At 51.6% G+C, this 21905-nt stretch overlaps 2 protein-coding genes across 3 annotated transcripts in view; both read left to right on the plus strand.

The window, feature by feature from the left end:
* Nucleotides 1–6951, plus strand: part of LOC122382383 (autophagy-related protein 2 homolog A-like) — a 35293-nt gene extending 28342 nt beyond the window's left edge. For both annotated transcript variants that reach the window (XM_043367620.1, XM_043367621.1), the window contains exons 32-38: nt 180–336; nt 738–945; nt 1299–1454; nt 1697–1818; nt 2197–2351; nt 5407–5553; nt 5972–6951. In XM_043367620.1, the coding sequence (XP_043223555.1) occupies nt 180–336; nt 738–945; nt 1299–1454; nt 1697–1818; nt 2197–2351; nt 5407–5553; nt 5972–6199 (1173 nt within the window). In that variant the 3' untranslated portion in view covers nt 6200–6951. The remainder of the gene's footprint in view (nt 1–179; nt 337–737; nt 946–1298; nt 1455–1696; nt 1819–2196; nt 2352–5406; nt 5554–5971) is intronic.
* A 485-nt stretch (nt 6952–7436) lies between these two features.
* Nucleotides 7437–16761, plus strand: LOC122382392 (nascent polypeptide-associated complex subunit alpha, muscle-specific form-like). Its single transcript, XM_043367631.1, has 7 exons — nt 7437–7455; nt 8378–8508; nt 8844–10679; nt 11932–12082; nt 13033–13126; nt 14946–15158; nt 15752–16761. Exons 2-7 carry the CDS (start codon nt 8382–8384, stop codon nt 16406–16408), a joined length of 3078 nt encoding a protein of 1025 aa, XP_043223566.1. The 5' UTR covers nt 7437–7455; nt 8378–8381; the 3' UTR covers nt 16409–16761.
* The last annotated feature ends 5144 nt before the right edge of the window (nt 16762–21905 follow it).

The raw sequence follows: 21905 nt of genomic DNA on the forward strand, positions 1-21905 counted from the left end.
GTTTTGTATTAATGATACCAACATCTTGCAGGTTACTTTGAAACTCAAACTCAAACTGATATTAAAGGATCAATGCAGTTATGACGCCCCTAAAACCTAAACATCATTAAAGCGTCATCGCTTTACCCGTTCACCGCCTGCCTGTTTCACATCGCTTACTCTCCTTCTGTCTTCCTCAGATTCTTCTGAAGGCGCTGAGCCGCCGGCCGGACCCTGCCGTGGACACGGAGGAGTGTGACGTACGGCTCTCGCTCTGTCCGATCCGCCTCAACGTCGACCAGGACGCCCTGTTCTTCCTCCGGGACTTCTTCAAGGAGGTGGCAGGGGACGTGGCTGGTGAGTGCTCAGGGAGGGTAGGAGGGTTTGTGCGGGGAAGTGATGGGGTTGGGTGAACGGATGTTGATGAGATCTGTGTTTAGAGGGCGGACGTTCAGATGATTTGACCTTCCGTAAGCAAAGGGGCATCCGTGTGGATATAAACTAATGTGCTTAGTCGTAGGACTGATGTGTCTCTACATAAGAGTATTTTTAGCGACATTAGAATCTATTTTTACACCGGTTTCACCGTATGGCGTGTCCTACCGGATACTGCCAAGTGTAGTTAAATGTTATGTTTCGTGTGCTAGCTAGTTCATCTTTCATCATTATGCATAAATTATCCTAATCGTTTTCATCATTTTCTGCCCCCCCCCCTCCCCATTCGCCGACTCTGACCTCCCCCTTCCCCGCTCCGGCAGGCGGCTCCGGCTCCGGCGTTCCGGTGCCGGCCGGCTCGGACGCCCCTGTCCTATCCATCACCCAGCAGGACGCACCGTTTGACCTGGCCGACGATCGGGCCGACGCAGAGGGAGAAGACGATGACGACGATGAGGGAGAGGATGAGGACAGGCTGCCCCCGCAGGCCGCCCGCTCGGCGGCCGCCGACACGCAAAAAACGTTCTTCAGGTATGTGCCGAGAGGGCAGGGCTAGAGTGCGTTAGATGATCGGGCTTTTAATTAACCGGGAGCAATATCGTATAGTGAGGCGCTGTTGGCTGCTTATTGGCGGTAGTGCATTCAAAAGGCTTCTTTGTTTTTACCTACTTTTGGAGTGACTGATAAAGAATATGGCGTTTAATCAACAGTTCTTATCAGAAACCGTCAAAATGGAGTGCATCGTGTTCCACTACTTACACCAGCTGGCAGCCGGACAAGTTGCCGTCGTTGATCAATAGCGATTTATCATTAAACGACACCATCGTTTGAAGTGTTGACCCGCAGTGCCGTGCCGTGACCCTCTCCCCCGTCCTCTGCGGCAGAACGTTTACCTTCTCCCCGGAGGTACTGATCCGAATCGACTACCAAGGGAAGCGTGTGGATATTGGCCAGTTCGGACCGGTGATCGGACTCATCATCGGACTGGGCCAGCTCAGCTGCTCTGAGATTCGACTCAAACGCATCAGCCACAAGAGCGGGTACGTCGGCTGTTCTCTTTTATTAGCTTGCGCACGCTGGTTCGCACTCACACAGGTCTCATCAGCTGTAAAATGATCAGATTTTAAAATGATGGCTAAGAGACCATTGCTATTCAGTGATCAGTCTGTATGCGCTTCAATCGCGTACGCTTCAGTGTACTTTGTTAGTGCTTATGAGAGACCTTTACTGAAGGGAACCCTGCGCGGTAAGTCTCTGACCTCTCTCCGCGCCGCCCCGTCAGCCTGCTCGGCCTGGACCGTCTGGTGCAGCACGCGCTCAACGAGTGGCTGACGGACATCCGACGGAACCAGCTGCCCAGCGTGCTCGGCGGTATCGGACCCATGCACTCCTTCGTCCAGCTGTGTGAGTGGCGGGATGGTGTCGGGAAGGTTGGGGACTGGAGAGTCGGGGTAGGATGTGTTGAATAAGAGGGCGAATGATTTTCGTCGGGGTGGTCGGTTTATATGCAGTGTTAATTCGCCCTGGAGTTACTTGTAGGACGTGCTTGAAACGTGTAATGTGATTTTTTCTTTAGCGTTTCAGTATTTGTCGATTATGTTTTGGAATGCTTCAATGGTCGCTTATCTCGTCCCTCGTCTCTCCGCTAAGACTCGCATCTACTCCCGCCTGTCACGCCCGTCCCGCCAGCACCCACCTCCTTCCCTGACGTCCTCAGCCACTCACTATAAATGTCTGTTACTACTCCCTATGTTGACTCCCTTGGTCTGCCGCCGGCTGCAGTCCAGGGTATCCGCGACCTGGTGTGGATGCCCATTGAGCAGTACCAGAAGGACGGCAGGATCTACAAGGGCCTGCAGCGGGGCGCCAACAGCTTCACCACCTCCACCGCCATGGCCTTCCTCGAGCTCACCAACCGGCTCGTCGGATATGTTCAGGTGGGCGGGGTGTCCATAGAGATCTTATATACATAGAGATGACACGCCTATGTTAAAGCACTTGATTTCGTGGCGATTCAGTGGGTCTTTTTAAGCAAGGTTTTCTGGGGTGCCATGGCCCGTGACTTGCATTTTGTAAGGATTCGGTCAAGGAGATTGTGTTCACATCCGCTTATTTTTAAGTACAGCTTTTCTTTTTTGTCTAGCTGTGACGCTTTCGAGCGTTATTATTGAAATGAAATTAGGCATGTTTTAACCTTATGCTCGTATCAGGCACTACATGTATCATTTACCCTCGCCGGCCGACGGGGGGGGGGGGGGGTGCCGCCCCCCATAGGGTTTTTCACGATAGCTCCGAACACGCCGGCGATAGAGAGCTGAAACTTGGCATATCTACCTGACCTTTGATCCAAGCCGCATTTTGTGACACCAACCGCATTTTCAGGTCAGGTCAGGTCACTGACCTGTGACGTCATAAGTGAACCTCTGCACAGTCCTCAGATGTCGCAACTTCGCAACGCCGTCAGTGCCAGAGGAACTTTCACAGGGAGATGAAACTTACATACAGGATGTAGTATCCTCCAGAGGTCTCACAGCTTGTATATCTCGGATTTTCCCTAAAAATCACATGAGGTCAGGTCGGCCACGTGACCTCACCAATAATCACCATTAGGTATAACTCAATGGGGAAAAATGAAAACTGCTATGTTAGCGCCGAGAACTATCTCAAACTGTCTCCAGCACATGGAATCGTGATTTCTTGCACGCCTTGCAACGTCCGATTCTTCACTTTTGCATTGTTGACATTGCGTGACGTCATTTATGGTCACTTGGGTCATTAGAGTTTTTCATCAATAACTCCCCATCAAATTGAGTTAGCGAGTCGGGAAGGCCACAAAAAAAAAACTCAGGAAGACCTGCCGATTCGAGTAATATGTAACATGACCTCTTTCAATCATCTTCGTGATCTGGGGGCGCTGACCTGCCCTTGACCCGAGGTTAACACCTCAAGTTGACCTCACCCGAACAAAAAGTATACCATTCGACGCGCCTGAGCGAGGTGAACACGATGATGCCAAAATCGCGGCTCTCCGACCGTTTTTTGCGAAGTTATGAAAAACTGAACCCTTGCCCTTGGTCACTTGACCTGACCTCAGAGGGCACCGGTTGACCTGAGACCTTAAAATCGGGTTCGCTGCGTCTTGCAACGGCGCACGCGCTTGTTTTTTTTTCCGCGACGCTCTAGCTTCTAGTGGTGTCAATCGGAACTTGAATCTTCGGAATTCCGATTTTGTCCAATGTCCAATTCGGAATTCGGTTGGACAATGACAGCACACTTTGGACAACTTTGGACAATCGCTTGCTACACCTCAACATTCTTATAAAGTAATCGTGTTAAACATTGATTGGCTATTAGAAAGCTCAGCTTTCGATATGATTACCACTTTTGAGCTGGTAACGATACATTAAAAGCAAATTAATTAACGGTGTTGAATGTAAAGTATTGCGTAGATGTCGGACATCTTTGGACAAATGGCTGGCTTGGACATTTTTGGACGGACAGTCGACGTAAGTATTGGACATTGGACGGACATTGGACATATGTTTTCTGAAATTGACATCACTACTAGCTTCATCAGGGGCGAAATGGCGAGGGAAATCGTACCCCCCACCCCTCGGACGGCGCGTATGTAGAAAACCAATAGGTCCGGGGAGGGTTAATGTATCATTGAATGGGAACATGTAACATATGTATATTTGAGCTTGCACCGTGCTCAGAAAGGTTCAGAACAGCCGTTTTCACGACGGTTGACCGGAAGCGCCAAACTTGACCAAATCTCAAGAAACCTACCCTGAAAATTCCATGAACCTGACCCAAATGACCTTAGACCTGTGACCTTTTTGGGGGGACCATGTCGAGGGGCCATAAAACATGCATAGCACAACCCAAGTAAAGTTGGGTTCATGTGCTGACCCTTGGTGACCTGACCTGTGACCTGACATGGTATTATCAGTGACCCCTAATAGCAACATATATACATACCAGTAAAACGCCTTTTGGGCGTAGAACGAGCGAGCGAGATAGTGAGCCCTGCACGTGCGGAAGGGCGACAGGGTACTTCTAACGGGCTTGTGCAAAGCACCCTTCTAACCGGTCGCTAGCGGTGTACCAAATTTCAGCACAATCGGTTCAGCCGTTCTCGAGATCTGGAATCGACCCCTGCACGTGCGCACGTGCAGCAGCACCCCAACTGTGGCACATGGATATGCATTGCCTAGTGGTTGCCTACCTACATACCATGTTTCAGCGCAATCGGCCAAGTAGTTACCAAGATATTGCAACAATTACAAAACTGACACCTCTTCGTTTTGCACGTGCCACGTGCATAAGCGGTCACCCACATGCATCGAGAATAGTCCAATACTTGGTAGAAGGAATGAATACTTGGTAGAAGGAATGAAGCTACCGTACAAAAATTATTGCATGTAAATCGGTCAAGTGATTGCTGAGATATAAGCCTCGCAAAAGCGTAACCACGGCCGGCCGGCCGCTCATACTCAGAAATTTCCGTTAATCTACGAAAGACTACGCTCGCTTCGCTCGCTCCGTAATGATTTCTTCAGACTAACAATGCCTCAGCCATATTGGCACGCTACTGGCTGAAAATAAGTTGCTTAAAAAGACCCACTGAATCGCCACGATTTTAAGTGCATGTCATCTCTATGTATATAAGATCTCTATGGGGGTGTCTCGGATGGTTGATGAGGCGTCAAGGGCAGTCATGGGTGAGAAGCAAATGGATACAAATATTATGCAGTCATGATGATTGGTACATGTTACGATGATACAAGCTAAGTAGTGGTTAGTGGTGCTGCACCGCTTGGCGTGGCTTCCGAGCCCACAGTCATCCGTTTATTCAGTTAGACTTAATATCTTTGGAGAAAAAAAAAAGAATACATTCAATGTAAGTGGACTGGGGCGCTTCTCAATTTCCCTTTCCCTTCTCCTCTGTCCGCCTGCTGACCCGTTTCCCCTCTGTGTGTCCGCCGGCAGGGCGCCTCGGAGTTCACCTACGACATGCTGTCGCCGGGACCGTCGATGCGACAGAAGCGGCGCCAGAAGCGCAGCCGACGCCGCACCTCCAACCTGCCGCAGGACCTGCGGGAGGGCGTCACGAACGCTTACGAGCTCGTCAAGGAGGTGGGTTATGCGGGCCTGATGGCTGGAGGATGGCTGCGAGGTTCATAGGACGGTGTGAACTGTGGTGTTATCATGACAATGATAACCAAAGGCTGAAAGTTCGTGACAGAGAAGGGAGGAGAATTGAAATGTTTATCGGTTTGTCTTTATATACAAATGCTAGTTTTTTATGAGGCGCTTAGATCACAAACATTCATTTGGATTGGATGAAAATGTTCTGTGTTTGTGTGATCCACACTCCACAGGCATCGCATCCAATTAAATCGTCAATGGATTTCTTTTGCTCAGTTCAATAACGTTTGAACCGCTTAGTGCAATGAATCATATTCTGACATCCCGATGAGTAAATCGCCCATTCTGGCCTCTCACTCCCTCTATTGGGATTCCTAGTGACCCGTCCCGCGCCACCCACCCACAGGGTCTGGGCGAGACGGCGCAGACTCTGGCGCGCGTGGCCGCCGAGGAGCACGACCAGAAGGGCGTGTCGGGCGCCGTGGGCGGCGTGCTCCGACAGATACCCCCCACCATGGTCAAACCCATACTGCTGGCCTCGGAGGCCACCAGCAACGTGCTGGGAGGCATGCGCAACCAGCTGGCGCCCGACGCGCGCCGAGAGGCCATCGACAAGTGGAAGGCGACAGAGTGAACAGGGGGGATTACGGAGGGGAGGGGAGAGAGGGATGGGAGTTTGGGAGAGAGGGGACGGGAAGAGAGAGATGTGTTTCTACCATAGCCAGGAATTGTGATGATAATTATGTCTAGGAGGGGAGTGAAGTACCGGGTGATTGAGTGGAAGGCTGTCGACCCAGAGGCACATATTATGGGCGGAGGGGTTCAATGTGTAATAAAGGATTTTTAGAGCACTTGCTGGGGATGTTATGTCCAGCACTGAACAATTTTCATTATGAGAGTGGATGGTCCACACGGCGCCTATCAGGTTCATTTGTGGAGCTTTGTTGAACGGGTGACTGGGCATGATCGGGGGACCGGGCAGATTGGCGGCGGCGGGCGGACGGACACACCGGCCGCCCGCCGGCCCGCTTGTTACCGTGTCTTTCTTACGCCGCATTGTGTGCGTCTGTGGATGGTGTGATAGGTCTATTTTGTAGCGGCGGCGGCGGCGGCGGCGGCCGGCCGTCATTCCGGGCGGGCGCGGCGCCCGGCCGTATGCCTCCGTGACGCTGCCGGCCGGCGATCGGCGCTTCTCCGCCTGCCGGGCCGTGTCGGCAGCCGCCGGGCCGCGCCGCCCGCGCGCTTCAGTCGAGTCCCGAGCCGGTGCTGCCGCGGGCCGGACCACAGCCTGCCCCCGAGTACCCAGTGCTGAATGTTTCCATTGTGTGCCGCATAATGCAGTGTAGCTGGATATGCACAGACGCCAATATATTTGTATCGTTGCCGGCTTGGTGTTTGGCATGAGGCGAAAAATGGAGCTCATAAATGTCTCATAGCATATACCCATACCTACGTGATCCGCGGAGTATGGACAGCCGAGAGGCGGATTTTGAGGTTGATGCTTGGAGATACGTTGATGGTATGGGTAATGGGCCTCAAGCTGACTGTGGTGGGAGGAGAATGGGCACTATGCTGTGTTGCCCATGGCGCTGATCCTGGCTGTGTCCTCTTCCGGCTTACCATAAAGTGCGGACCAAGATTCCCAAAAAGTGCAGACTGCTCGAGAGGGCCCAAGTCAGGATGGAGACTTCAAATCTATGCAAAAAGTTTTCAGTATTCAGCCTACAGCTCTTTTTTCAGCTTTTATCGCCTGTTTGGTTCGAGGCCGGTCACTAAAAACTTCAACCGTAGTGAAAATCCTTCAGATGGTAGCAACCTCCAATTTGGTAGCAGTTCAAAAATCTGACGCGTCAGTGACAAATCCTGATTCGTCAGGTGCGGAATTCGAAAGTATTTTTTAGGAGTTTTTGCGATTTTAAAGAATAGGTAGGTGTCGATTCAGTGCCCTTATTGAGCATATTTAGCAAGTGGCTTCAGGTGCATCAAAATCAAATACCATTGAGGTGGTCTGAGCCTCAGCCAACTCATCACAGCTTGTCAAGGACAGGGGGCCCTGCGTATGATTCAGATTGCTAATTTAGTCGGTTTATTTATAAGAATCAAATGCAACAAAAAAATTATAGCTTGCTCCCAATTGGTATGAATAATTTTTTAGCGATTCCTGTTTTTGGAATGCAGCCAATTCAGCTCTACTGTGGATGGGTGCAAAATGACCTCGCAGTCGGTGCGCCCCTAACCCCCAACAAACAAACAAACAAACAGCTCTACTCCGGGGCTGGAAGCTGAAGCGTCAGGCAGCAGTTTATCGTATTAAATCAGTGCTCTCAGTGCAAATTTGAATGGAAGATGTAGTGACAAAAGATGAAGGAATTAGGAATTTCATTAAGTCTAATCCTATTTGGAGCTATTATGCCAAATCGTATAACATTGAAATTGAGACCAACCAGTTTTACCAACAGAAAAATTACTGGCTGTTAGTATTTTTATGGGTATTTTGTATTTGACCTGATACCTACTCTGCAGTCTGCAGCTTTTGATGTAATATTATTGCATGGCACCTGAGATTTGAGGATGCCTCTGTTTCAACATTTCTTTTGGGGGTTGTACTTCAACTTTCTGTGCAGACACTTGAGGGGTTTATGTAGACCTGCATTAGAATGCTGCTCTGTTATGACATCTTTTAGGATGTGTAATTAATGTCAGCTACAACAGCTTTACTTCTTTTTGTGTAAGCTTATTTATATTAGGCCTTTAGCTTTACTTACTGCCTTTAATGCCTCGTAGTGGCCATGCTATTTGTTTTCTGTTGCAGGGATATGAAGAAGAGTTCAACAATCAGAATGTCCATGTTTTGCCCAGATGATCCAACAACACCATTTGGAATGATGGACAGAAATGTCACCACCAGAAGGAGAGGTCCAAAGTCCAGCAAAAAGGGTGCAAGTGAGTGATCAAAGAATTCAATGGATTCAACATCAGTTTTGATGAAGGATGGTGTTGTTGTTCTGCTCAGTGTTAGGAGTGGCATTATCATATGTTATGTTTTTTCTTTGTTGAGAATGGATTACTTACATTACATTTATCTATTCTCCATTTATATTACCAGATATATTATAGAAGTTGCTGTATTTTTCGTCATAATTTGCATAATATATTAGATCATCTGTCTTGATCAAATCATCCGTGTCAAACTGAGTCATTTGTATGTGTTTTTAATGGGCTCATCATGTCTCTCCCCTCTCCCTGACCACGCAGTGACCCTCCACTCCCTGCTCTAGGCTCCAGTAAGCTGTCACTGCGCCGACCGGAGCCGGTAGCCGGCCCTCCCTCCGACCAGGAGAACGCGCCGCCGCTGACCCCGCGCCGCCAGGGCCGCCGCCTATTCTCCCAGCCGGAGATAGTCGAGATCGAGCCAGTGGCCGAGCTGCCGCCCCCGCCGCCGCCGCCGCCTGTGGGTCTGCCGAAGGCCCGGCCGCCACTTAGACCGACGGTTGTTCAGCAGAGTAACACACAGGAGTCGGGACTGATGGAAGGATGCCGCCGAAAGGAGAAGGTTTCCCAGACACAAGGATCGCCTGCGGAACCACGACTGTGTGAAGAAGCTAAGGAGAGTAGGCTGGAGGCAGACGCACTACTGCAGAAAATGACAGAGATGTCGCTGTCAGAGGCGCCCGCGCCCCGTGGTGCCTTGGATGGCGAGGAGCGGTCAACAGCAACTCCAGCAGATGAGGAAGCGGACACAGTCGAGGTGACTGACAGAATACCGGTGACGGCCGAGTCTCCGGATCGCCGGTGTACGGGGGCACCTCCACGGCGGTCGCCGTCGGGGTCCTGTACGGCACCGGGCCGACCAACAGACGTGCCCTCTCCCGCCAGAAGTGAGTCACGGAGCGCGGAGGACCCTGCGCCAGTGACCGCGGTACAATCAGAGCCACGCCAGCCGTCCTCAGACTCGTTCGTCTCCGCGGCGTCTTCTCCTGTGGTGGGTCGGCCGGCGGCGGCCCGCACTCCCGCTGCACGCGCCGCTCCTCCGGTCACAGCTGCCTCTCCTGTACCCGACTCCGTCAGACGCTCAGCTTCCGACTCTGACTCTGACTCCGGCTCCGAGCGCAGTCTGCCCTACTTCACCCCGCGGCGTCCGGCGCGGCGCCGAGCGCCCGCCGCCGTCCAGGAGAGCTCTAGTTCGTCGGACGAGGCCAGTGACGCCGGCGGCGGCAGGCAGGCGCCACTGCTGACTCGCGCCCTGCGCCGACTACCAGCCACCACGTCCACCCCTGCGCCGGGTGTGGCGGCTGGCTGGCGGCTGGACGCCACCGGTATGCCCTCACCGGTATTGGAGGCGGATCCGACGCCGTCGCCGCCTCTTGCGCGGCTGAATAAGATAGGGTCACCGCAGAAGGCTGAAGGGGCGCTGTCAGGTGGTGTGGCGTCTAAAGCCGGTGGAGAGAGACATGGAGCGAACACCGCCGTGGAACAGTCGGGAGCGGGCTCGTCTGTCATCATGGGGGAGTACCGGAGAGGGGCAGCTCCCGCCGCGCAGCGCACGCTCGCGGAGGAGACCTCTGAGGATTCCTCCCCGTCCGTGGAGTTAGTGACTGCGCCCGCTCGCCGGCAGAAGACAGCGCGACCGGTCGAATCGTCACCATCGCCGGTCAGGGAGCCGCCCCCGCCGGCGGTCAGGCAGCCTTCCCCTCCTCCGTCGCCGGCAGCCGTCCCGGCAGTGGCGGCCCGCGCTCCTCTGCGCGCCCCGGCGGCGGGAGGAGGGCGGCCGGCGGCGTCACCGGCGGCCCGCCCGCCGCGACTGCCGCCCGGAGTCTCGGCGGCCGTGGACGTGGCGCGCTGGCTGGAGGAGAGTCCGCTGCTGTCGGCCGTCTCGGAGGAGTCAGATGTGGTGGTGATCGACTCGGACCACGAGTGGGACGACTCGGACCTGCTCAGCGTGTCTGAGCGCGCTGCCGCCGCGCTGGTGGAGCCCGACTCGGGCCTCGAGCCGCCGCCGCCGCGGCCCAGGAGCGGCCGGGCGCGGCCAGAGAGGTCGCCACAGGCGCCCCCGCCGCGCAACACTCGGCGCCAGTCGTCCGGCTCGTCGGCGTCAGAGGACGAGCTCGAGAAATGTGAGAACGATTTACCATGCCTGGCTGCAGCTTAACTTACCTATGCTATTGGTCATTGATTCTTTCTCGAGAAAATGAATTGTGGCTTTGCTGAATTTGAAACCCATCATATTATTGGCTTATAACCCTCGCCCGCACATGCCATTTTCCCATCCTAGAACGCACATGGGGGGGGGGGGGGGGTTGCCACCCCCCCCCGCGCCATTTCGTTCCTGTTGGAGATAGAGCTTAGCAGTGAAGACCAAAAAGATTCTTTGGGAAGAGACGAATCCAATGATACCCAGTTTTACCTTCTCAGGTCAGTCATTGACCTTCCAGGTCAGGTCAAACTAAAAAATGTTGCTGTTTTGGGTCACCGTTGGATATCAAGTGCGCTGCTTATCAAATACCGATGACGATGCTGTTTTCTGGTGCCAAGCCAGCTAGAACCTCTTTGTGACACTATCCGACCAGAATTTTGCTGCTGAGGTCATTTCAGGTCAAGTTAGGTCAAGGTCAATTATATGTGTTTGTATGTCTGTGTGTGTCTGTGTGTATACTGATGTGTGCACCGATTGTTTTTGGGTCCATATCACATGAAATCATGATCTGAGAAGCTTTTACCAAAAATGCAGTCAAAAAATACTTCACAAAAAGTAAATTCAGCTTGCCTAAAACGCAATTATCTTAGATGACCTAGGTTGATCTTGACCCTGACCTTGACCCCTGTACATCGTCGAACAACATGTTCCATGATAGGTGGGAGGTAAGACTGGCAAAAAAGGCCGAAATCAGGGTGTCAAAAGCTCACAAGGCCCATGGCAAACGCAAGATGTTGAAAATTGGCCATTTGGGTCATGACATGACCTGAAAAACAAGGTCATATCTCCGAAACAAAAAATCACAGAAACTTGAAATTTTCAGTGGACATCAAGAAAGGATAGACGAGCAGCTATACGAAAAATCAGCCTTCTAGCTCTAAAAATGTTGAGTGCAGAGCAGAAAGACTGCCTGGGGGGGGTGGCAACCACCCCCCCCCCCCATGTGCGGGCGAGGGATAATAGGCTAACCAAATTTCACTGTCAAACGTGGGACAAAAACGCTTCCAATCAGCATGGAATTCTCCTTAATCGACGTTTTCATCATTAAGAGTTTGTATTTTATGTCTTATGTCATGTTTTACAATTGACTGGTTCTTGACTTCCTTTCACTCAACATTCGGCCAACGTTAACTGTGTGTGTGTTTGACCCGCGCTTCTCCACTGACCCCCAGTCAAACGCCAATTTGTGACCCCTCGAAAGGCGCGCGAGCCGTCGCCGTCCGACGGCGAGAACAACTTCATTGACGACGGCTCGATCAGCTCGGACGACAGCAGCTACCATCGCGCTGTGGCTACCGACTCGGCCGCCAGGCGAACGCCACGGTGAGAGGCGTGGGAAGAGGAAAAGAGGGTGGTGGGGAAATGTGTGATGTGAAAAAACAATTCATTTCATTTCAAATGTGTAAACAAAATGGTAGTAGTGAGTACATAAGGGAGACAAATGGGCGTGTTGAAAGAACAAAATGCATAAATCAAAGCGCCGCTGAATGGAAGAATGGAAGAGATAGATGAATGGAGGGGAGAGAGTCGGAAGAAAGAGAGAGAGGGGAGAGAGAGAGAGAGAGAGAGAGAGAGAGAGAGAGAGAGAGAGAGAGAGAGAGAGAGAGAGAGAGAGAGAGGACAGAAAGAGAAAGAGTGAGAGAGAAAAAGAGTGAAAGAGAAGAAAATAGAAATATAGGGGTGAGAGTGGAGTTGGACAGAGCTGGGGGGGGGGGGGAGGGGGGCAGACTCAATTGATTTGATACGTCGTTCCGATTATCCACTGTAACCGCCCGCCTGACTGTCGACCCGCTTCTGATGCCGTTCTCTGAGCGCGCCGCTAATGCTGCGTACACAGTCACCCGTCTGGACGGGTCGCGGGGCGTCTTTTTATCGGTCTGCTGTGTTTCGAAATGGGAGCATCGTTACACCGACTGGTCGCGTCTGCCGTTAGATATGCGTGGCATTGCGCTCGCATGAGCTTTGCAGTCTATGAACTATGTAGTCGAGATTAATTGTACCTACGCTGCGTAGCGTATGATGTGTTATCGAGCTTCAAAGGCTTTACGGAATTAGTTGTCAGGAGTTTTGTTGTATATGCTACGTTAGGTTTTAATTTTGTCGTTGGCGGTCGGTATTTGGCTCTATTGCATCGATAGCGTTGCAATACAAGAACATGTGAATGTTCTTGTGTAAATGTATAGACCACGTTCTCACTCCGTCGTCTAATAATCATTTCACACGTCCGTTGGGAATGCTGTTTGACCTAACCTGATCCGATGTGTCTCCGGCAGTGTGAATCCCCAGATTCGGGCCAGCGATGAGTCTCTGGAGGCTGCCGAGACGACTCCAGAGGAGCAGCCGTTCCTGCCTCCTCCACCGAGACAGGTGAGACATTGCTGTCGTTGGCAGGTGAGACATGGCTGTCACGAGGCGGGTTCGCGTAAGTGTGTAAATCATTTGTTTCAATGCGAGATTCTCAGGCATATTTTAGTCCAGGCTGGACTAGTCCGTGGTTGATTTGGGCAACATGCATCGGCGACCCACGCCGTCGCTTCATTCTGTCAAGCAAAATTACATGGACGTGCATGATTACTGGGTAGCATGCTCGGATAGCTGCACTTGCCTTAGCGTAATCTCACGGATTATTTTCAAGTGCAGCTGTCGCGACTGGCGCCCGGTTATCGTGTCTAGCTCCTGTTTGACTAAGCACTGGTAAACCTCCTGCAAACATGGTACCTGCTCGTGAACCCCCGGGAACACCGTTGATGCTACCACGGTCCTGCCGTGGACCAGGACCGCGGCCGGCACACTCCCGACAGGGGTGAACGATACTCCGCGGCTGACCACGTGGTCGTCCGTTCGTCGTTTTTTTCTAGGGATGTTAATAACAGAATATTTGGGAGCCTGTATCGAACCAACTATCCAACAAAATCGTCAAAGAATGCCCAAAACCAAAACCATCTTGGGATATGAAGAAAAATACTATGTTTTACCAAAGCAAGAGGGTTTTATACCTACATAGGTGACGCTATCTAAAGCCAAGAAAATATCAAAAACATTGGATGGAAAGTAGTAAGTACCAAATGCTAAACTCATATCGGCTCGGAATTATTTTACCAAAAAGTTTGAATCCGATTGACATATCCATTATCTAGTCCGGTCGTCCGGTGGGGGGGGGGGGGGGGCGGTATGCGGCGTCGAGCAGGTGCCGTCAGAGCGACGCCACGAACAGATAACGCGGCGGCGTGATGTCAATGTTTGGGCGTGTTTCGATAAGGCTCTGGTTAACGGTCGGTGGGCTGATGTGCAAGGAGGTTTGTGCTTTGGAGTGGCAGGCAGGTTTATTGGTTTGCTTCGTAAAACACGGCATTGTTACGGATACTGACACGAGAATGAGATCTTCAGCGTTATCAACGTCTTATAGATAAAGTAACAGATCAGATGTCTCTTTATGACGAGGGAATGCCCCCATGCACGTCGTTACTGTGAATCAAATAACAAAATAAGATTACGTCTTGGCAGGTGACTGCACCTTCCTTCCTCGAACCCAGTGCAATAATCGTTATGACACGGCCGTCATTCCCCCTTATGACGTTACCGTACCCCCTGTGACGTCATCTGGTGCGCAGTTAGCGGAGTGTGTCCGGGGTGAGCTGCCCGCCGGCGTCAGCTACCGTTTTGCTCATTATGATTGCCGGTGTGGGCCGGCCTTGTGGCGAAGTGCCATACGGCGTGGTGGCACGCGGCGCATGCCAGGGGAGCCTGCCGGCACTGGGGCACTGGATGGAATGGTGGCACAGAGCCGGGGCCGGGGCTGACCCCGATATGGGCAGGTGAGGGAGAGAGGGGGTGCTGGGGAGGAGGGAGGGCATCAGAGTACCGGAGAGGGGAGAGGGAGAAACAGGGGGAAATGAGAGCACCGGGATGAGAGTGCGGGTACCGGAGGCATCGGGAGGGAGCTGAATGTATCCGAGTGAGCAGATTTAATAGGACGCGAAGTGACTGTTGGGGATAAGTTCACCTTTCTGTCTCCCAATGCTAAAGCTTGTGACTCCTCTGACTCTCTCTCTCTCTCTCTCTCTCTCTCGCTCTCTCTCTCTCTCTCTCTCTCTCTCTCTCTCTCTCTCTCTCTCTCTCTCTCTCTCTCTCTCTCTCCGTCCCTCCCTCCCTCTCATTAACACCCATCACCCCGCGTTTCGGCTAGGTGCGTCGGCGTCCGGCGGGCGCAGCGCGTGCGACTCCCACCCCGCAGAAGGGCGGCACGCTCAGCTTCATGTCGTCGCTGGCTTCTCACCTAGTGGAAGGCGCCCGGCGACACCCAGAGGCGGCTGCGTTTGTCGGCAGGTTCAAGAGCCGGCGCCTGGAGCTGGCCAGGAGGCTGTTTGATATGGTGAACTCGGAGGTGTTTGACAGCAAGGTGAGGGCAGCGGAGGGGGGAGGGGGAGGGAGCCGCGGGGCGGAGTTAGAGAAGGAAGACAAGAGAGGGCGCCGCTAGATGGGGTGTGAAGGATAATAGGGGAATAGTGCGACGTCGTTGGGTGACAAAATCCTAGTCATTTCGAAACTATCTACCTCGTTAGGACCCGTTTTATCACTTTCCGTAACAGATTCATTCGACATCTGTTACGCGACAAATGTGACCAATTAAATCAGCTGACTCCCCAACTAATGCCCGCTTTAAGCGCCTAGTGCTGGTGTATTCGAGCTGAATATATGAAAATTAGCTACCTGCCGGATGACGTAAACATTCATTCGCATTCATATTAGCTGAAGTGATAGTTCGCTGTAGCTGTTGGGTTAGTGTACGGAATTAGCTATGGTTCTGTAGATTTGTTGTAACCACCGAGTGGAAGGGTCGCGGCTCGACGGTGGTTTACGGTGCAGTTATGGGTGGATATATGCAGTTAGCCGACAACATAGGCCTGAAGCACGGCTACCGTCACGTTTACACACTTACTAAAATAAGATGTAGGTACTACGATCACACCCGCCCCCGACCCCGCCCTGTAGCTGCCTCCCGACATGGAGATCAAGTTCAACAAGCGGATGCTGCGTACGGCCGGCTATTGCTACAGCCGACAGGCGGTGTCCGCGGGCCCGGACGTCGCCGCCGGCCGCTCAGCGCGCGTCGAACTCTCCGAGAAGGTGGTGGACAGTGCCGAGCGACTGAGGGACACGCTGGTGCACGAGCTGTGCCACGCGGCTGCCTGGATAGTGTCCGGCTACCGGGGCGGCCACGGACCCGTGTGGCGCGGCTGGGCGGCGCGCGTGCAGCGCCGCTTCCCAGAGCTGCCGCCAGTGACGCGCTGCCACAGCTACCAGATCCACTGCAAGTACACGTACCGCTGCACCGGCTGCGGGTACAGCTTCGGCAGACACTCCAAGTCGCTGGACGTGACGAGGAAGGTGTGCGGCCGCTGCCGGGGCGTGTTCGAGTGTGTCCTGACGGCGCGCCGGGGCGAGGAGGGCGGGGGAGGAGCCACCCCGGCCACACCGCGGGCCGCCGCGCCGTTCGCCCTGTTTGTGAAGGAGCACTACAGCGCTATGAAGCGCTCCGCCGGCACCGGCACCAAACATGCCGATGTGATGCGACTGCTCGGACAAAAGTTTGCGGAGACCAAAATCAGTCAGGCCAAAGAGAAGGCGACAGAATGCGAGGACTTTTAGCGGGTGGGCACGAATTCGTGGATTGATGTTGCAATTTGACTGACGCGATGAAAATGACTCGAGACGATCGGCCTACGAAACACGATTGGTCGTTTGCTCACGACCGACACGATCGCAGATACGATTTATATCACTCGCCGACTCGATCTATGTTTTGGATAGATCATGCTTTTGTGTTCTACTGGGACCGATTGTAATTCGATTCGATCATTTTTACCGACCCGACAGAACGACTGATTGTTTCATAGCACGTATCTTATTTTATAAATGAAAATTACCGTCGGTCATATATGTATTTGACTCTTCTTATAACTAGCAGTGTTTTGTAACGCAAGGGTAATATTTTAGTGATCGTCATGGTCATAGGTTTTTTTTTTTGTCACAGTGACGCATCACCCACCTTCACCGCTCTATTTCTTCCGTAGACTGTGCAGTGTGCATGTGTGCCTTTGTGTGCGCGCGATCATGTTTGAGTGTGCATTTGTGCTTGATACGGCCTTCACTGCCAAATGGGGTCCCGGGGTGTGTAAAAAGTGTGACCCTGTTGGCACTAGTAGGTGTTTCATACGTACCACAAGGCGCCCTATCAGCGGTGCAGTGTCGTTTAGAGCGACTTTACTGCGATCTCGAGAAGCCAGTGACTCGCATATCAAAGCTCGGCTGTTTTGACAAGGCCGCGCATTGCCGTGGCTTCAGCGAATCCGGGGAACCTGCCTGTGTGCAATGTTCGTATAAGTTTACGACATTGCCATCAAACGCTAGACAACGCGTATGATTGATACCTGTTTTATGAACGAAAGTGGAAACAAATTTATGGCAAGTAAATTAAATGAGACATCGAGTTTTATTTTTTGTGACATATCAACCACCGTCGACCGTTATCCCTACTCAATCTGTATTTAACTGCAGCGTTCTCCGTCCTCTTATTTATTGGAATACTATTGGAATATTAGGCTATGTTGCTGAAGGGTGCTTATGTCGAAATGCTTCATGGTGGCTCCTGTGCTGGGATATAAAGCTGCTGTTTTGTAAATACAACTTTCCTAGTGGATAAACGAAATGTTAGATCGAAATGAATTGTCAATCGGACACTTCTACGGGGTCACGTGTGTTGTTTTTTGCAATCCTAATCTATATTATGAATTTCATTACGAATTAGTGGGGACATTTCGGGACCGTGATGCCGGACGGGTCTCTTTCACCACTCGGATAACGTCCCGAAAATGCGATATTCCTGCTATCCGAATTGCAACTGCGGATGCTTTTGGCTTTGAGGCTGAGCTAATTCATGCTCTCTCGAGGCGTGTGGGGTTTTCTTTGTCACCTTAGTGAGGATGTCCAAATTGCGCGCGTTTGAGTAACCGAGTTCACCGGACCGGTTGGGTTCACCGGAATAACACACGGCTTTCCAGTCTTGTTTGACCAATGGCATGACTGGATCCGAAAACTGTTTGTCTCGTGACCAGCCAGTCATGTTACCAGACCTCTGACCTGTCCCTTGTTGACCTGTGCCGAGCTGACCCGATCAGGAGCGATCAGCTCCTCTCCAATGAGGTCCATCTTCACACTAGCACCGTGGCTATGGCGCCCGAGCGAGCTTGACGGACCTATTTGAATGGAATCACAGCGGCCTCGCTCGGCGATCGGGCCACTTTTTGTGCGTCAGATTGGCCCATCCGTGTTTCAAGTCATGCACTGCTGTGGTATGAAGACGAAGCTGCTCTGTGAAATATCTCAACGATGGTAGCGACTAGCGATCCTCACGGGGTATTTGATGTCGGGAATAGGATAACTGATGATTGTTTGATGTTTGTTAGCGAACTTCTGACTCCCTTTTGAGCGTTGTCACTACTCATTCATTGCTATAGATCTCAGGTCAGTCGGTGACCTATGAGGTCAAGTACAAAAGTTAAGGTTGGTGTCCGGTTTTTGGTGCCGCCTGCCGGGGAGGGATTTTAAGTCGAACCTTGGGGAAATGCTTGCAAACCATATAATCAGACGGCATTACGCCATTACCTTTAGGCGAAATTGCGGGACCGGTGTATTTCGTCGATACGGCTATACCTAGATATTATAGATACAGATGGGAATGGGATGTAACTTTATGCGAATGTGCTGGGGAAGCGGGGCATTGCTGAAGTAGCACACCTCTCCATGGTGCAAAGCATGACGTCGAGTCGTCGGGTGGGCCTCCCTTGGCTGATCTCCAGCGGTAAAATAATGAACTGGGCACCAATGAGCGATTGTAGTTCTTATGGAGGCTGCTCTACATGCCGAGGTCATTTGGCGTTCATAACAATAGGTTATGCAGTCATGCAAGTGGTTGCGCAATGCAGGGATTCCGCAGTGCCTTCACTGGAGTATTTCCCGGTTGGCGAAGGTCAGGTGTAGGCACATTTGCTTATTATGCATTGCTGACAAGGCGGTGACGTCGATATGTTCAGTGTTGACTACTGCCGGCTCTGTTGGCAGACGTCAGCGTTTCGAGAACGGCAAATAACTACATCACGTACAACTCGGCAGTCGGCTTCCTCTGCTGACTTCAGATACCAGTACCTAGCGATCATTTTTATACCGTTGCGTGAAAAATAGTACGGCGCACCGAACGTTGCTACCCGTTGAAGATACCGTCATATTACGAATAGAGCGTGTTTAGGGTTATATTATAACGGGCAATCAAAATTGGAAATATATGAAAACATTGGCGGATCCAGAAAGGTGGTCTTGGACGTTCCATGGGGGGGGGGCGTACCCCAAACATAGGCGTCACCAGAGATTTTCGGTTGGGGGGGGGGGGGCAAATCATTTTTTTGTGTTAAATCTTGCCTTTCCCCAGTCGATACTCACTCGTTTTACATATCATTCGACGCGCAATGGTGCGAGGAATCCGATGGTGACGAAGTTTTCCTTCTAGCTATGGCATGTTTTTTTTAACAGAAAAATTCGAAATTTTAAAATTTCTGGACAAAAACGACCGGTAGAATTACAGTGGCTGCGATAGCCGACGCACTGCAGAGGGCCCCTGTGCAGACTCTCGTCGCTCATGATCATTACCCAGAAAAAAAGGTGAAAAACGCTCCATTTAATCGGATCACCCTGCTAAAACCTCCATTCACGCATGCATGCAGAGGTTTTAGGTACGTGAAATGCATAGGGCTTATCCCAGCCGCCGATGGCAGCTAAGTTGGGCATTCGCCATTCGGCGGAGACTGAGAGTGAATATCGGAAGTGTGAATCGGTCCCCAAACAAGTTTCTCCAAATTCCAAAAACTCGTCGGATTTCGCTTTCTTACGCACTGCTGTGCAATTGAGAACAAACTTTTCCCAATAAAAGTTGCTAAGTTTTCGTTTAATTCTCGAAAAACCGCAAACTTTTTTCGATTTCGGGAGCTGCCTCATGTGTCCCTCCCCCTTGATCCGCCAGAAATCTGTTTTATAAGAACCCGCGATTTCTGTATGGTGATAGAACCATTACCGTAAAGTGGGGCTATTTGAGACAGTGGGGCTATTTGAGACAGTATTTAAAATCGCTATAAAATGAAGATCGTTAATTTTTGTTTGATATTTTTGCTCAGGGAGGCGTGGAATACATCGCCTGAGCAAAAATTAAGCATAATTTTCAAACGGTTTTTATTTTATAACAATGTTAAATACTGTCTCAAATAGCCCCACTGTGTCAAATAGCCCCACCTTACCATGGGCGGCGCCACCGGGGGGGACGGGGGGGACAGGTCCCCCGCTATCGAAAGTTAGGGGGGGTACAGTACCCCCTATCGGCGAGGCCCGTTCAATAGTTGATAATAATGCATTGTAGAGTTATCCGTCGCATTTAATGCATCGTTGGTTAATCAAGGCAGGTTCTGAATAAAGATTGCTGTTGTGATGTATCGCAGGGGGTCCTGGCCATCTGCAAAAGGTGTGGAGCTGTGATGCCTGTAGTTATAAGGTGATCGGCAGGGCCTCGGGGATCGTGCCCCCCCCCTTTTTGGGGCGCCAGGCAGGGTTATTACTTCCCCACCCCACTGCCAGACCCCATTGCCGACAAAACCAAGTTTACTGAAATTCCATAGATTTCCGCTACTATATGGATATTTTCCATTCCTAATTAGTTGAATTCAAGCATGGCAGTTCTACCACAGGAACCATTTGAAATCTATGCCATTTAACCCCAGCACTTGTGGGGAGAAGTGTTCGGATAGATCACAGGCAGGACCAAAAAAGCACGCAGTAGCCCAAGACCTTATAATTGGGTAGCATCGGCTCCCTCTCGTCAAGGGGTTCGATAGCACTCGTTTTTTTTCTGCAAAAATAAGTTCGGTCGGCGGCCGAACGGCTGGGGGTCTAATCGAGCCAACCCCCCCACTCCCCTTCTTACGTCAGCGGCTGTGAAAATCGGAATCCTACCCTGGGGCATTTCACCTGCAGAGGTCGCCGGACCCGAGACCCTTTCACTCATTTTTTTTCAACGATGCATGCGCTCGTTTTTCCCGCGAAGCTCTTGGTAAGTAAAATCCATCAGAAAGTGTGATCAAATAATGGCTGGTGACCTTCCATGACCTAGCATGACCTTTTCAGTGACCACCGATGACATGACCACTGAAGGCTAGCCATTAGCTGCACCCTGCCCGTTGCATATGGATCAGGTGGTGGTGGTGATGTCATGATTCTGAAATTATATTGCAGTTTTGGCGCACTTGTCAGAGCAGAAGACATTCCCACTTTTCCTCCATGACTATATGATGGTGAAGCCATGAAGCTGACCAGACGTAAGATTGAAAATTTGAAAGTACGAAACGTAAGAATGGTTGGCACTGCTACTCATCATACCTAAGTACCTAATTCGCAGCTTGTAGGAAACCAGCTTTGAGTTGGCAAGACTGCAAATTTTGATTTAGAGGCAAGGATGCTTGAAAAGGTGATCGATCTTAGGTGTCCTAGGATAAGTTTGGAAACGGGATGCACCATTCGATGTGTTTTGGGCTTTACCAAGTTTCGCGGCGTTACGTGCCTCGTTTTTTTTTGTTTGTTTTTTTTTTGCATACACGATCAGTATCCACTTTTGGGATTTTCGGTCAGGCAGGTCCCCGTCCCCCCCCTATCGAAAACCCGTGGCGCCGCCCCTGCACCTTACGGTATTTCTTTGTCTTCACTGTCTTCGAATCACGGTTGTGTTGCGGGAGCTGAACACACTCAGACTCGATGCTTTACTGTATTATCGGCAGAGGCCCAAACAAGAACCACAGAGCCAACCGCTCGTAACCACGGTCTCCCTGCCTCTCCCGGGCCGCCGACCGCCCAGCCAGCGCCAGCCCTCGACCCCGCCCGAGGGCCACGCGGCAGGGGCGGCGCCGGGCGCGGCCAGCCGGGGAGGCGCCACGGGCGGCGCCAGGCATGCCACAACGGGCGGTCACAGCCGCCCGTAACACCCCTCCCCCCTCACGGAAACAATCATACATTGAACAATGCGACACTTACGACACGCTATTTACATTACAAC

The sequence above is a fragment of the Amphibalanus amphitrite genome, unplaced genomic scaffold (assembly GCF_019059575.1).
Source record: "Amphibalanus amphitrite isolate SeventyFive unplaced genomic scaffold, NRLGWU_Aamphi_draft 000138F_arrow, whole genome shotgun sequence".
Lineage (NCBI taxonomy): Eukaryota > Metazoa > Arthropoda > Thecostraca > Balanomorpha > Balanidae > Amphibalanus > Amphibalanus amphitrite.

Coding starts and splice junctions, on each gene's coding strand:
- LOC122382392 (XM_043367631.1), top strand. CDS start 8,382: ATGAAGAAGAGTTCAACAATCAGAATGTCCATGTTTTGCCCAGATGAT. Junction 8,509..8,843: donor GTCCAGCAAAAAGGGTGCAA/GTGAGTGATCAA, acceptor TCCCTGCTCTAG/GCTCCAGTAAGCTGTCACTG. Junction 13,127..14,945: donor TGCCTCCTCCACCGAGACAG/GTGAGACATTGC, acceptor CGTTTCGGCTAG/GTGCGTCGGCGTCCGGCGGG.